Genomic DNA, 15,846 nt, shown 5'->3' with positions numbered 1-15,846 from the left:
AGAAGAAGAAGCACTTCAGGGCATAGTGGGCTCTTGTCGTGGCCCACATATCCGCAAACCCAACACCACCTCAGCCACCACTTGTGCTTCCTCTAATAGAGTACCTACTGCATCACCATCAGGGACACAGTCTATAGGTAGTTATTTTGTGCTCAGGAACACACCTGGAGCTCAACCATCATTAGAGGCCACTTGATGGAACAGGGAGGGAGGCACATGAAAAAACAAACATTGCATGTGTTGATTTTTGTTTCTTCAACAACATCCCATTCAATGTGGCAGACAATCCTTATTGGCTAAATTTGGTTACCACAATGAGAGTTTCAGGAAAAGGGTACAAGGTTCCTTCTCACAAGGATTTGGGTGGGAGGTTAGTAAATAGTCCACTTGATTGCATTTTTAATTGTTTTTCTTGTTTATTAAATCAAAATTGTGTACTAAGACCTAATTTCACTTTGTTCTTGTAGGTTGCTCACAAATGCTGTTGATAGGGCAAAAGAAGTGGTGGAGGACCAAAGAAATGAATTGAGAAAATATGGCTGCACCATTCTTTCTGATGGGTGGACAGATGGCGAAATCTATACTGTTATTAATTTTTTGGTTGCTTGCAAGGACAATGTGGTGTTTTTGAAATCGGTTGATGCCTCCAATAAGGTGAAAAATGTAGAAACATTGGCTGGAATGTTGGAGCACATTGTCATGGAGTAGGAGTAGAGAATGTGGTGCAAATAATCACAGATAATGCAACAGCATATGTGGCAGCAAGTAAAATCCTCCAAGATAGGCACCCCACTCTTTTTTGGACACCTTTTGCAGCACATGTCCTTGACCTTCTTTTGGAGGACATAGGAAAAGTTGATTGGTGACTCCAGTTTTGGAAGATGTAAGGAGGATCCCGAAATATATTCACAATCACCCTTGGGTTCTACATTTGATGAGAGAGCACACCCAAGGGAGAGATTTGGTGAGAGCCAGTGTCACAAGGTTTGCAACGATTTTCTTGACGTTGCAAAGAATTCTTGGTGCATTGACTTCTTTGAAACAAATGTTTGTGAGTCAAGCGTGGCTAGACTCACCTTATTCAAAGAAGGCTGAAGGAGAGGGTGTCGCATGCATAGTCTTCGACAACCATTTTGCACAAAAGGTTGCAGAGATTGTGAAGGTAACTTCAAAACTTGAATTTTTAATTATTCTTGATTCAAGTCTCTCATTATTAATTTGTAATGTCATTAATTAATATTTTTGTAATTTGTATTTTTCAATTGTAGGTGTCAGAGCCCTTGGTTAGAGTTCTCTGCTTGTTAGATGGGGATAAAACCCCAATGGGGTATATTTATGAGGCCATGGATAGGGCCAAGGAGTCTATAAAAAATTACTACAAGGAAGATAGACTCAAATTTGATCTCATTTGGAAAATTATTGATAAGAGGTGGAACAATTAGCTCCACCAACCCATTCATGCAGCAGGGTACTTCCTCAACCCTCGTCTTAAGTTTGAGGGTTCTTACTCAGATCCTAATGAAGAGGTCACAGTGGGCCTCATTACATGCATTTAGAGGATAATACCCGAGGTTGAGGTGAGGGACGTCGATGTGCCCAAACTCCAAAATTATGAGGAAGCAAGGGATAAGCTATTCTCTTCAAAGTTGCCCAGGAGAGGAAGAACCACTTAAAGCCCAGGTATAACATTTTCCATTTGGATTTTGGGGTCTAAAGTGATTGATTATGTTTTCACTTTTCTCTTTGCTTTCTAACTTTTGAATATTTTATTTTGCAGATGCTTGGTGGCAAAGTTGGGGTGCAAATACCCCAAATCTCAAAAAATTTGCCCTCAAAATCTTATGTCAGCCTTGTAGTTCATCCAGTTGTGAGCGCAATTGGAGCTTTTTTGAAGCCATCCATATGAAGAAGAGAAGCAAGTTGGTGCAAAAACGCCTCAGTGACCTTGTCTTTGTGCAATATAGTCTTCGATTGTGCATAAGGAAGGTAGAGGAAGCACCACTTGGTCCAATTGACTTGGATGATATAGATCCTTACAGTGATTGGACATCATAGGAGCAACCTCTATTGTTTACAGAGGATGACATCACTGATTTGGAGAGGCAGGCTATGGAGGAGGAGGGGAGTGGATTTGGTTTCACATTGGATGACATTGAGGAGAATGAGGAGGATAAGGAGTCATGACCAGTGCTAGGAGAAGCTAGAGACATAGCTTCATCTAGGATGGAGGACGAGCGACATCCCAAGCCAGACATAATGAGCAAGGAGGCACAGTCACGCCCACAACAGACTTCTACGACTATACCCTCTACCTCTCCTCTAGTTTTTACTAGAGCTGGGAAGAGGAAGATGTAATTGTAATGATGTATTTACTTTTAGTTTTACAAAAACTATTTACTATTTTGCTTCTAGCCATCAACATTCCTCATGAGGATGCGATTTTGTACCCACTTTGCATTCAAATATATCTAGACTCAACTTTTTCTTTTGTGTTCTCATTTATTGACTCATTGGATCCATCTTCTCATTGAATTTTGCAAAAAAAATGCATTTCTAATTAAATTTAACCAATTTTTTAAGTTTCTGAGTTTTTATCGAGTACTGGCCGAGTTTTCCCAGAGTTTTTTTTTCAGGACTTGGCGAGTTTTTGCTTTTGGCAAGTAGTTCAACTATGGATTAAACTAATAATATTTTTTGCTTTTATTTAGGAAATAAAGAGTTCAAGCCTAAAGTAAACAACAATAGATCCCTAATCTAACAATAAGAAAGAGCTAAGTTTATGTAAAGAAACTAGCTAAGGTTATTGAAGTGACAAAGAAGGAAAAATCTGTGTTATTGATTTGATGGTTAGAGCAACAGTAAATCTCTAATCTAATAAAACACAGTAAATCTATAATATATTTAACTGTTAAATTTATTATATAGTATACAGTATATTTAACAATTAAATATATAGTTAATTTATTATACAGTATATTTAATCTATTGGTAAATATATTTAACTGTTAAATTTAATATAACAGTATATTTAACAGTTAAATTTAATATATTGTATATTAAATAAATTCTATAAAACAAACTAATAAATTAAATAAAACAAACAGTATATTAAATAAATTCTATAAAAACAAAATTTGTAAAACAAAAATATAATTTGTAAATACGTGGAAGGCTGGATGAATGCAGTGCTGGCTTGCCGCTTGGTGACCCCTCTGCGCTAAACCGTAAGAAATAGTCCGTGACCAATGACGAAGATTGAAGAAACAGTCGGTGATTGAAGAAGATTCAACAATCAATCTCAGAAATAGGAAGCCCGACAATAGGAAGCCCGATTAATGACGAACAGGGACTTCCAATTTCCGACCTGCAGACTTTGGACGAAAAACAACAGGGAGGCGGCATCCATTTGTAGATTTTTCTGCAAAAAATTGGTTCCTTTTTCATATTTTTAGGGTTTTTCTTGAGAATATTTGCGATTTTTTTTTTCGGATTAATCGGGATTAATTGTGTTTAAACAGGAAAAAATCGTTGACCCGCTGTCAACGCGTATTTCACGATTTTTTCAGGGAAAAAATTGGGACCCTCTGCGATTCCCAATTAATCGTGATTTTTTGCCGATCATTGCTTCCATGGCTATAAGTGTCGGTTGGTTGACAGTTGTGTTTCTCTTGGCAACTGTTGGGTCTGATAAATAGATTGTGTATCATCAATGAAAGTAGGATAAGATTTCGATCCTTGGCTAACCATCTTTGATCTTCTTCTGTAATAATTTCATGTGTGAATAAAGATCTATTTCAGCTCTATTATTAATTCATGTATTTATTTTAGTAGATAGAGCAGTAAACAAATGGCAATGGAGGAATGGTTGGCAGTTGTAGAGAGTTCGTGGGAATTGATGAAAGAGCTTCAAAAAAGTCATAGGAAGAAGAATGGCCAAAAAAGTAGAATTCAAATGTGAGAGGAAATTCTGAGAAGTACTATTGAAGATTGAATGCAAGATGAATTGATAGAGTTCAGATTGTCATTAATAAGGTTCAAAATAGCATTTTTACAAAATTTGTACACCCATAGCTGTTCACAAACACAAAATACCACAAGGTTGAATTTTTATTTGTTTTGAATTGCTTTAGTGTGCACACACACTACCATGAGCACAGTTGTGACTGAGGTCACTACTGCAATTGCATTAGTGTCTAGGTGGACATGAGTTTGCAATAAAACATGAAGTGGTCAGAAACAGAGGCTGGACTAGATTGGGTCTGTATGGCATCTTGACAAAGGGTTTTAAGGCTTGTGAATTTGCTAAACGATTCTTAAAACATGCTAAGGGAATGGATACTAAAGAGACTGCAAAATGTAGAGTGGAAATTGGAAATTAGATGATTTGGGACTCTATAGGACCAAACATATGCTTGTTGTTTTGCTAAGAGTGATGTTTATCCACCTAGTTATAACTGTATTGTTTAAATTAAAATGGATCCAATGAACATTAAAGCTGGGAATTGTGACACACTTCATGCATTTTGTATAGGAGTGCTTTCATATGATGTATCACAAGGCCATGCTCAAGATTTCCAATGATGTACATGGTGAAAAATTCAAGAAAATAATCATCTTAACCTAGTTTTCTGAATTATTTGGTTTGCTAATGTGGGCATATTTGTATTTATGACAAGAAGATTTCAATTCCTAGTCACATCATCAAGTTGTTTTCTTTATTTTTTCTCTTTGCTATAACACAAGCACACTCGCGCACATGGCATAAATACCTATAAATTCCTCGTCATTACACCAAATTATTTTTTATTTCTCCCTTGACCTATTATGGAGATTTGGAGGAAGATTTGTTTTAGTGATTTGTTGCATAATAAATGAACAACCTTAATTTTGAAATTAGGAGTACTGGGTGTCAGCTTGAATTCAGCATACAGAAAGATGAATACCTGTATGAAAGGGAAGAAAATAAAAGGACAACTTTTGAAGATTTATCATTTCATGCAGTCTCTGACATTGCCAAGTGACCTTGGCTAGGAATTTGTGGCTCAGAACAACACCCACCAATTTTTTCATTATTATAGGTCATGTGTGCTTATTCTTATTCATAGTAGTTTCCCAAAAGCCTCAAGCGTAAAATTTTGGTAGAGGTTAGTCCACGGTCATTTGAAGTTTTGGTGTCTCATCATTACGTATTGTTCAAATTAAGTAAGGTTCATCGAAGGAACAACTTGTTTTTGGGTCATATGCAATGATTTGGGTATGCTTTACTAAAGGAAGTTAGTAGCTACAACTTTTTTGGGATTATTGTGCAGGTTGCAATGCAAAGCAAATTGAATACAAATATTTTCAGGACTAAATGCAATTTAGCTGAAGTCTTGATGAAAACATTCAAATGGTTTTCCAATAATAGTCAGGTGCAATATTCAAATAAATAAAAGAAAAATGGCTTCAAAAACTTACAGTTACATCATAGCCTTTTAGAAGAATTGTTTACACTTGATGGTTCCAAGAAGGATGATTTTCATCATGGTCTTTGAGAAGAATTGTTTACATTTGATGTCGTGGGATCAACATCTTGGACATCTACTGTAGGTTCAAGGGGCAGCTATATGGGATTTGTTTACAAAAAATAAAGGTAATTCTTACTAAAATTGATATTTTGCAATGGTTCAACTTAAATTTTTTTATTCGAGATTGTTGATCTGAAATCAATCTAACTAGTACCTTCTCATTCACACTGAACTTAATTGCTTCACACAAACAATGTTGAATTTTCAGTCTCACTAAGGACTGAGCGCCTTGTTTTAATCTCTCCTTATACAGTTTAATCAACCTCAGGATAGATCTACAATGTCTGTTCCTTTCTATCCATGCAATTGGACATTTTAAAGCTTTAAATTTTGAATGATGTTTTGAATGTGGATTTGGTTATAACCCAATGGCCACTGCTCCTTAAACCTTGACAACCTAAAATCTTATAAATGGTTAATGTTGACCATCCAATCAATGCTCGATCAACAGCTAGTGCTTTCCTATTTTCTGAAGATACCAAAGCTTCAAGATATCAATGCTGACTGTTAGATCAAAATTAAATCAAGCACTTACATTGATTCCCATCCACAAAGATTTTATAACTTTAAGCTCACATAGCTTTTGCAAAATTAAAGCTTTCCCAACTGTCAGATCTCTTCATGACCAATGACCATCTCTCTCTCAGTTCTGACATCCCACTGTGTCTAGATCAGAGTGCGAATTGTTCAATCAAAAGCTAATATAGCTTGTGCTCGCACGTACCCCATGCTTGGATTTTTGCTTCCCAGAAGCTCTCCCACTATTACATTATAGCTAAATCCTGTGGCCAATATTGCATTCTAAAACTAATGGTAAGCAACTTTGCTGATGGATTCAGCATTAAACCTGAACCACCAAGTTAAAGATTACATTAGCTGTCCTCAGTCCACAAAGCTCTAACAAGAAGTTTGATCTCATAAGAATTGTCAACAGAACATATTTACGTTCTGCCTTCACTCGGTTACTTGTCTTTATCTCTCTGCAGCCAATTTTCATATCATTATCTTAAGCACCCTCTTTTGATTTTCTTCTCATGCTGTCCAGTTACTTTTTGCATCTTTATAAGAAGACATGCAGGAAATCAAGGTTATCTTCAGCCATTGCACATGCTTGTTTCACTCAAGTTTATTGTCTACTTCTTGTGGATTAATGTGTGCCTTCAGCTTCTTGCTGAATGAAGTAGTTGATCACCAGATGAAAGTAAAGCCCTCTGTTAAGTTTCTTTCTTCCTTGGTTTGATTCTTGTTGCTCAGATTCATGGCCCATTAATGATTCTGCTGCATTTTTTGGGGGCAAATTCTTCACTTTTTGACCACCATCATTGGTGTTAATGATGTAGTATAGGTTTTAAATGGGTGCTGAGACATCAAAGCAACAAGAGAACCATAAAGATAGCTGATTATACTTACATTAAAGAACTTGAACATGAAATAAGATCGTTTATGACATTTACACTGAAGCAATCTATGTGAAAACTTGTTCAGTGTTCATATGCAACACAATTGGCACGTAGATCATTTAGCTTGTAAATCAAAATGTAAATCGACTCCAAAAAACCAAGTTGGGGTCTTCATTGATTTCTTGTGTAGTGTATCTGGTCTACAAACATACTCAAGCCTGACATGCATAATGATAATGGACTTTTGGATATAAGACTCCAAATAGATGAACTCAACTTGCACATATACAAATGGGGGTGTTTGATACTACAGTTGAATGCAGGACTCCATATATGTAAGCTTACTAACCCATCGTTAAACTCAAAAAATTAAATGAAGGTAACGAGTATATTATGTATGCACAATTATTTGTTTATTAAATATTTCTTTTATTCACGATTATGTACGATTATGGTAACTCACATGATGACAAATCTCTCTCTCTGGGCAAGTTCTTGAAATCTATTCTAAGATGTTTTCCTTCAGAACAGGCAGATGACCCGACAAGAACTTGGCATATTGCTATGAGCCAAATATTATAAAGACACATATTTCTCTTTCTTTTTTCTCTTTCATTGTTTAATTTAACTTTTAATGTATTCAATTGGCAGAGAGATTGACTGCCTTGATTTTAAAACTAGAACGGTAATTCTATTTGCAAGAAGGTTGTATCAAGGGATGATGAAAACATTTTTTCATTAGTTTCCTTGTGATTTCAACTTGTTCTTTTTTGTAGTTGATAGGGTACACAAACTGATTGATTTTTGTGATATTGCAGCTTATGAACAGCAAGCTTCTGAAAGCTAAAGATAGAAATAGCAAAAGAGACATTAGGAAAGAGCTTCGGAGACTTGGGAAGGAGGAGAGGCAGAGACAGCAACAAGCTGTCACAGATGTGCTTAAGAACTCAGATGTTATATTAACTACTCTGACTGGTGCTCTATCTCGACAATTGCAGGGGATGACATTTGACTTGGTTATCATTGATGAGGCAGCTCAAGCACTTGAGGTGGCTTGTTGGATTGCCATACTTAAGGTGAACTATAGATTTTTCTTGTCAACTTTTCATCTATTTTTACTATCATTTCTTCCTATGTTCCTCTACATTTATTTGCCTAAGAGTAATTTAAATGTCTGTTGTGTTCATATTATAGTTGTGAAATATGAAGGCTACCTCAAACTGTGGTTTTCCTGGCCAGAAAGATACACATTTTATGAATTTCTTGCAGTTACCAATCAGCAAGTACCAATGATATAAGAGCAGTTTTGTATTTTTATATATGTCCTCTGTGTGTGCTGATAGATGCCTTCTCCACAATTTTAATATCCCTATCAAATTGTCTTTAATGACACTTGAAATTTTCACAACCTTTTCATTCAGGCATTTCGTCAAAGAGTTTCCATCCAGCACGACTGAATCTATTTTTCAACTTGTTTTGAAAAAAAATTCATAAATAATCATCATAAAGTTAATCTTTCATGATTCATAAATATTTGATAACGTCTCACTAAATTACTGAATAATGCATTTAACATAGATCATACCCAATCGGGATAGGAGGTGCTCTGGCTAGAGACTTAGACTCATCGAGACCATTCGGGTCCTGAGCCACTCACTAAGTACTACACTCTTCTAACAGAAGTGCATCGAGGTCGCCATCCTTAGGAGTAATTAAATAACATAATACAAGCTTGAATTCCACCTCGGAATTTGGCTTAAAGCCTCGGGAAGTCAAGTGAATCCATACGGGATTCCTTCCGGGTATGCATTGAATTACTTTTTTCCATTTTAATTATCTGTCAAATTAGGATTCTATTCAATCCTTTTATACCAAGCCTAGACCCCACCCACGAACGCTTGAGTACGAGGGACAACTCCGTCCCAAGACTGCCTACATACCTGCTTCGGCACGGGATCAAGGCGTAAAGTATGTAGTTCTATTTTCTACTCTATGGTGTGATGTAAACAGATTAGTGGGTACGCAACCCTTTCTAGGGTCAATGTCCCAGACAGTTTCTCTGCGGTTGCTACCCACGGTGGTAGCACTTAAACAAAGGCTCAAGATGGCCTATTGTTTGTGGCCTAACAACTACATCCTAACACCTATCATGAGCATCACCTTTGACCAAATTGTCAATCACCAATATCTCTTCAAGATTAAAATCAATTTTATAAAAGCATTTTATTTATCCAACCCTAAAGGGGGTCTACTATGGTTTATCTCAACGGATGAAAAATCGTTTAAAAATTATCTTATTAGATTATCGATCCAAGAGGGATTACCCGCCCCTTGGATTTTAACTTCCAAGTGTGCTTTATTACTCCCTGACGATTTATAGGGACGATGCCACAGACATCGTTGATATAGCTTTATTAGGCGTTAAGTGCAGTAGTTCAACACGACGGCATTACCCGTAAGCGTGACCCAGAGGCACTGTATATACCGAACGCTACTTGGTTTTGGTTTTCCAACTTCCTTTATTTAATTTTTCGAACTTATGATAAACATCATGCTTGGAAAATAATTATGAATTGAACGCGTATATTTAGACATTGCAAAGCTCAATTAATTGAAATAACTACTTGATGAATGACATGGAATAAAAACCGTAACTAAAATTATTTATTATTCAAAACTTGAATATAATTTGCATAATAATGACAGTTAGGTAACTTGCATAATAACAATTAAACGTATAATTTGCATGAAGATGGGAACACCAATAATTGAAATCAATGTAAAACATTTGCATGAAGCGAAGGTAGGGTAAGTTACATGCGAGAATATCGCTTATAAAACCACTAATCCCAACATAAAATTTAGCTTCAAGTCATTTAATTGCTAAGTGGATCTTAAGAGGATCTAAGTATCATTTAATATAAATTTGTTAAAACTAGTTATAAATCTTAAAATTACCTAGGTTTAAAAATTTTATTAACTAAAATTTATATATATATATAAAAGAAGGAATTTAAATAAACTAACATTTTAAACATATATCAAAAAGAATTTTTAAAAAAAAAATTAACATTGCCCTTCGATTTAAGTTTGATTGGCATTAACAAGGGTCAATGGGAGTGGGACCCCACGGGTCCCCTCCACTACCCTGCGGCCACTGCCGCAGCAGTGACCGCAGGCTAGTGGGGGGTACCGTTACGGTACTGCTCCCCTGTGGAGCATTAACTCCGTTCTCCACTTGCGAGCACGCACGGGCATTATATCGTGCAAAAATAAATATTAATCACTTCGCATAAATTTATTAATACCTTATGCATATATATATATATTTATATATATATATATTTATATATATTTATATTTTTTTTATAGTTCATTCAGAATATTAAATTGTATAAAAGGAGAATACATAAACAGGTATGTATACATAAGAAATTATTAATGTAAGAGAGAATATCATATTAATCCCAGGGATGAAATATAACAGAGAAATAAAAATAACCAGAGAAGTAATTTGCTCCAGCGATGCACAGATTATTAAGAAGTAGGTAGGTGTTTAAACTGAGAAATACAAGCTAACACAAAGGGATTATATTCTATTTCTCAACCAATGTCCAGAGAGGGGGATAGAGAGTTATTTACAGGAAGATTATTTATTTTCAGATTTCACAGGGAGAGAGTTTGTTTGACTGATATTCACAGAGATTCAGCTAATATTCACAGAGAAATTTTATTCAACTCATTTCATAGAGAGATTTTATTTAACAAGTATTCACAGAGAGATTTATTTAACTAAAATTCACAGAGAGATTTAAAATAATCACAGAGAGATTTTAAAAATAATCATAGAGGGATTTAAAATAATCATAGAGAGATCAAAGAATGAGATTCAGATTTCCATTCGAAGAACTAGAGAAATGAATTAGAGGGAGGAATAAAGATTCAAATCACACAGGAAGAATTTTAATCTCAGAAAAAGAGATTTTAAACAAATAAAGGAATATGATTTTCTTTTGCTAAAATCTTTGGAAGAAAAACAAAAAGCAAGATCATGTGCATATTTTCTTAAGGGAAATAAAATAAATAAATAACTATCTTTTACATGCACTATATGAAAGCATTATCATTATTATTTATCCCCAAATAAAAGATTTAAAATCTAATAAAAGAATTTCTTTATATAAAGGAAGATCTATAACTATTTTTTTTTTGATAATAAGAATTCCTCATTAGTGAATGTGAAATAACAGGGAGAGAACCTGGTTTATCGAGCTTGATGTGGAATCCACTAGTTATCCTTTTGATCCTTCCTTGCAACTTGAGAGAAATCCTTCAACAACAACTTAAAAATTCTTGCAACGAAAAATGAGACTACCAAAGAAAAGATCTACTTCTAAAACTTGGGAAACTTCCTTCAAAACATAATCAACTCACTTCTTTGAAACTTGCGTACAATTTTATAAGAAAATTCCCTCCATTCCACTATCTAGAAAATTTAATTAAAAAGGAGATTCTTTCCCATTTTTGGACTTCATGCAAATTGATTAAACTTAGTGGGGGAGTTACATGCAAGGTGGTGAGAATCCTCTAGAAGCTTCTTATTCTTCCTACAACATGTGCGATAATTGGAAGTGGAAAATAGATAAAATAAAAATAATGTATATTTTGCATGTGTGTGTGTGTGTGTGTGTTATTATTTTATTCTTTTATAATATTCATTCAATCATTTAATAGCTTATCCAAAAATATAATAGAATTGTATTTAAATCAAAAGGTGATAAAGGAGGGTTGTGACAGAAAATTCGATTCAGGAAGAATTTTCTTGAAGTCTCCTCAACTTTCCTTTGCTTGAAGAAGGTTTTCCATCAATTTTCACCATCTATTTTTTAGGAAAATTTCCAAATTAGGGTTCCACGGTCCAGGAGAGAGAAAATTCTCCTACGAATCCAAATCCATAAAAAGTTTTGAAATTTGGATGTGATTTGATGCCCGAGAATGGATTTTTAAAAACTTTTCCTAGGGGGAATTTCTTGTTCAGTTCATCCCTGATTCCTTCCTTGCCAAGAAATTGTTTTTCACCTTTAATTCATCCCGGTGTGGAATTCATGTTGTGAAGGAAATTCTCCTTTGGAAAGAAATTTGTTCCTTACCCCGAGGAAGGAAATTTTTCATGCCTTAGCCAATTTTCATGATTTCCAAGAACTATGTCCTGAAGGAAGAAATTTCAAACACTTAGTCAATTTTTTACCTTTCCTAGAATTTCTTCTTCTTGGGCGCAATTCTTCCCTGAGGAAGGAATTTTTGTGATCTTTGAATACATCATGTTTGCAGGGAGCTTTTTGACCAATTTGCCACATTTCCTTTTTTTAGGAATTTTCCTAAAATTTAGGACCCGGGTCCGGGAGATAGAGAATTATCTCACGAGTCCAAATCTGCAAAACTTTCCGGATTCTGATAAGATTTGGTGTCTAAAAATACATTTTCCAAAATTTTCACTAAGGAGATTTCTCGCTTCTGTTCATTCCTCCTTGACCCTTGGATTTTCATGCCTTACAATTTTTTCAGTTTTCCAACTTAGGCGTGGAATTCATTCTTCATGGTGAAATTCATCATTTCCAAGCCTTGGAAATTTTTTCAACTTCTTGACTTGGCATAGAATTTTGACTTTGATGGAGGATATTTATTCTTTCCTGCTCTCCATGGATACCTTTGCTAAAATCACTATGCAATGGATTTCTTCTTTTTTTATGAATTCCTTGAGGACCTCATTTCAACGCCTTATTCATGCCTTGGGCGCTAATCTCCTTTAGGCGTGGAATTCTAAACTTTCTCCATTCTCCTTGAGCACTCCACTTTGGCGCCCTCCCTTGGAGTAGGGCGGAATTTTCACTAAGTGGAGGAATTCACAACTTTTTTGTGAATCCTTGAGACCTTCTTTTTATTGCCCAAGTCGACAGTTGGGCGGAATTTCACCATTGTGGAGGATTCATGAATTTCCAAACATTTCCTGACCTGCCTCATCTAGCGCCCAATCATTTCCTTGGGTGGAATTCTTCATGCATAGAAGATTTTGATGCTTTTCACAAGTTCCAGGCTCTTCGTCAGGATATATATATATGAAATATAACATTTAAGTATAAGGATGCCACTTATACTTTAAGTTATATTTCATATATATTGTTAGGATGTTTGAGAGTGGTTTCAGGCCCATAGGCATCATAACACAAATTCTGGATTTTGGAAGATCTTTCAAGTTTTTAGGCTTAGTCAAATTTCAGGTCATTTTTGGATCACGATGACATTGGTGGATTGATGTGAATTTCTGGACTTGGATGATTTTGCATGCTTTCCTCTTCTGGAATAGGAGTTCCAAACTTAACCATTTTTTGATCCAACTTGTCTGCCTTCTGACTCTTCCAGATTTAGAAATGGTCTTCAAGAACGTTCAATCTTCAACATCTTCAGAGATATTTAGCTTTCAGTGTTTTCCTGTGAAGATCCTACCAAAAATAGATTTTCCCAAATAGTAAGTATTTCAAAATGTCAAGGTTTGGGCAAAATAGGTCAGAAAAGCACTTACTAAAAATAGAACTTACTAAAAATAGTAAGTTTGATTTTTGGCAAATTTAGACCAATCTGGGACTCAGTAAAATCCCTAAATAATAGGAACTTTCTAAAAATAGAAAGTTGCTCCGTTTTGGCTCAAATTTTACTGGGAGGTTCCTTGAAGGGTCCTAATTCTAGTCGTATGTTCAGTTTCTTCAAAACCCTAACAGAACCCCCTAAAATCTAGGACAAAAGGCATAAACCCCAAAAAAGACAAAAAACAGGCCTTAGACTTCACCAAACTCGCTCAAACGAAAAGCAGATTTAATCAATATGACCCCCAAACACTTGCAAAGCGGAGAAACTGACGAGACTCTTGCGAAAAGACCCCAAAAACAAAGCCAAAAGACCAGAAGGGCCTAAAAAGTAGGGGGTCTCCATTTGCAATGGGGCGATGTGTGAAAACGTCACAACAAGTTTATATTCTTGGTGCAACTAATGGTAGAGAAATCATGGCTCAAAAAGGTTATTTTGGATATCATATTCCGGATGCACCTTGCATATTGGTGATTATATTACTTGTTGGCTGTGGAATATGTTTTTGGCGTCAATGTGAATAGGCATGGTATAAATTTATTCCTACAAATCGAGGGACTCTGAAAAATAGAGACAAAATTTCTAGTATTGTGGACACGCTAGTTGTCTTGCTATCACGGGCTTCTATTGCTGGGTTCATAATCCTTGCACGGTCTCTTACTCCTTCATCTTTTGCACCTTCAAATATTCTTGCTGGTGCGATTCCTATTGCCCTAATGTAAGGCCCTTTCCTTCATATTGGCGCGGCTTCTTGTGCGGCTCTTCCAGGCACAGATTTCATTGGTCTCTTTTTGCATGAAGCTTTCTAGAAGAATCGTGTCCAGTTTTTGCTATTCGGCATGGAATTTTGGATTATGTTGATTTCCTATTATCTTGGTGAAGCGCGATAAGATTGCTCATCGTGGTATTCCATCCTATATGCAAATCAATTTGAAGAAAGCCTCTCCTTGCTAGCCGTTTGGAGTTTATTGAATTATTCATGTTCTCCATTTTGCTTTTTGTCTTAATGGAAGTGAAAAATTTAAGCTGATGATAGTGCTGTGCATGCATCAATTCATTTGAGATATTGTTCCAGCCTCCTTACCCAAGAGGATGAGACTACATAGTGTGGACGTTGGGTCCGAGACTGGACCACATTCTACTTCTTTCAAAATAGAAATCTGGAGTGGTGATGAGTCAAGCTCAGGGAAACATTGCTAGGGCAAACAACGTATCTTTACTTGACTTGGAGACATTCTTTCAGGACGAGTCTCCTAGAGTTAATGTGTGTCCTTCCCTGGTATGTTGATGTTTGCTGGAGATGCATGAATATCTTGGCAATATAACAATACTTCTTCTATGGGTTCTGTGGGATAGGGACAATCTTATAACTTCATTTCTGAGACAGCAATATACAAAGTTGTACTTTTGCTCTGTATATCACTTCAGCAAGGTATCTCCCATGATTGGAACCATGTGAGCAGTGTATGCTTCTGTGACAAAGGGAGAGGCTAGAGGATCTGCTTCAATTGACTTCCGAGGATCTTGATCATTTTGGTTCAGAGGGAGTAGACCATGTTGAGATGGTTTTGCTAGTGATCAGGAAATTATAGCAGCCAGAGGACAGTACATGGTGAAATCACCGTCTGCACTCTCGTCTTTGACCTGCTCGGAAGTATTCCAAGGTTACTTGCTAGAAATCTGATTGCACTTCAAGACCGAAGGGAGGAAACTGCACGAGAACTCTGTCGGCAACAAGTACTCCGAAGGTACGAGGAGAGGAGCCGTAGGGAGGAAGAGGAGAGGGAGGCTAGTCAACGCCGTACCTTTGGCACTTGATGCCCCTACGGCCAAACAAGGACAAACGTACCATTGCCACTGAAGGAGTAGACGAGTGAACTGTATGGAGATCTCTCCGCATAAAAGAACAGGCCGACCGGAGACGACGACTAAGGGAGATTGCTGACTCAAAGAGCTCGGAGAAACGCAACAAAAGTTGGAGTGTGAGTCAGAGTTGTAGTTGGGAGAGACAAAGGCCATGTTCGTGGAAGGAGTTGGCCGAGGTCGCTGTTGTGACCTTTTTTACACATCGCCCCATTGCAAATGGGGACCCTCTCTTTTCCTGCTTTCTAGGGTTTTTGTTAGTGCCCTATGACCTTTTGTTGCAGTTTCACCAAGCCTTGTCCAGTTCAGAGCGTTTCAGGCTTGACGATTGAAAGTTAGTTTTTGCAAGTTATGTGATTCCGAAATGTGAACAC

At 36.3% G+C, this 15,846-nt stretch overlaps 1 protein-coding gene across 3 annotated transcripts in view; it reads left to right on the top strand.

Moving 5' to 3' along the window:
• LOC131060365 (uncharacterized) overlaps positions 1 to 15,846 on the top strand; it is a 237,039-nt gene that overhangs the window by 129,495 nt on the left and 91,698 nt on the right. For all 3 annotated transcript variants that reach the window (XR_009372348.1, XM_057993547.2, XM_057993548.2), the window contains one exon: positions 7,786 to 8,043. Coding sequence is in view for 2 of the 3 variants with exons in the window: in XM_057993547.2 (XP_057849530.1) it covers positions 7,786 to 8,043 (258 nt within the window). In the remaining variant the exon portion in view is untranslated. The remainder of the gene's footprint in view (positions 1 to 7,785; positions 8,044 to 15,846) is intronic.

Source organism: Cryptomeria japonica, chromosome 4 (genome assembly GCF_030272615.1).
Source record: "Cryptomeria japonica chromosome 4, Sugi_1.0, whole genome shotgun sequence".
Taxonomy (NCBI): Eukaryota; Viridiplantae; Streptophyta; class Pinopsida; order Cupressales; family Cupressaceae; genus Cryptomeria; species Cryptomeria japonica.
This window is presented reverse-complemented; position numbering and strand designations above follow the sequence as displayed.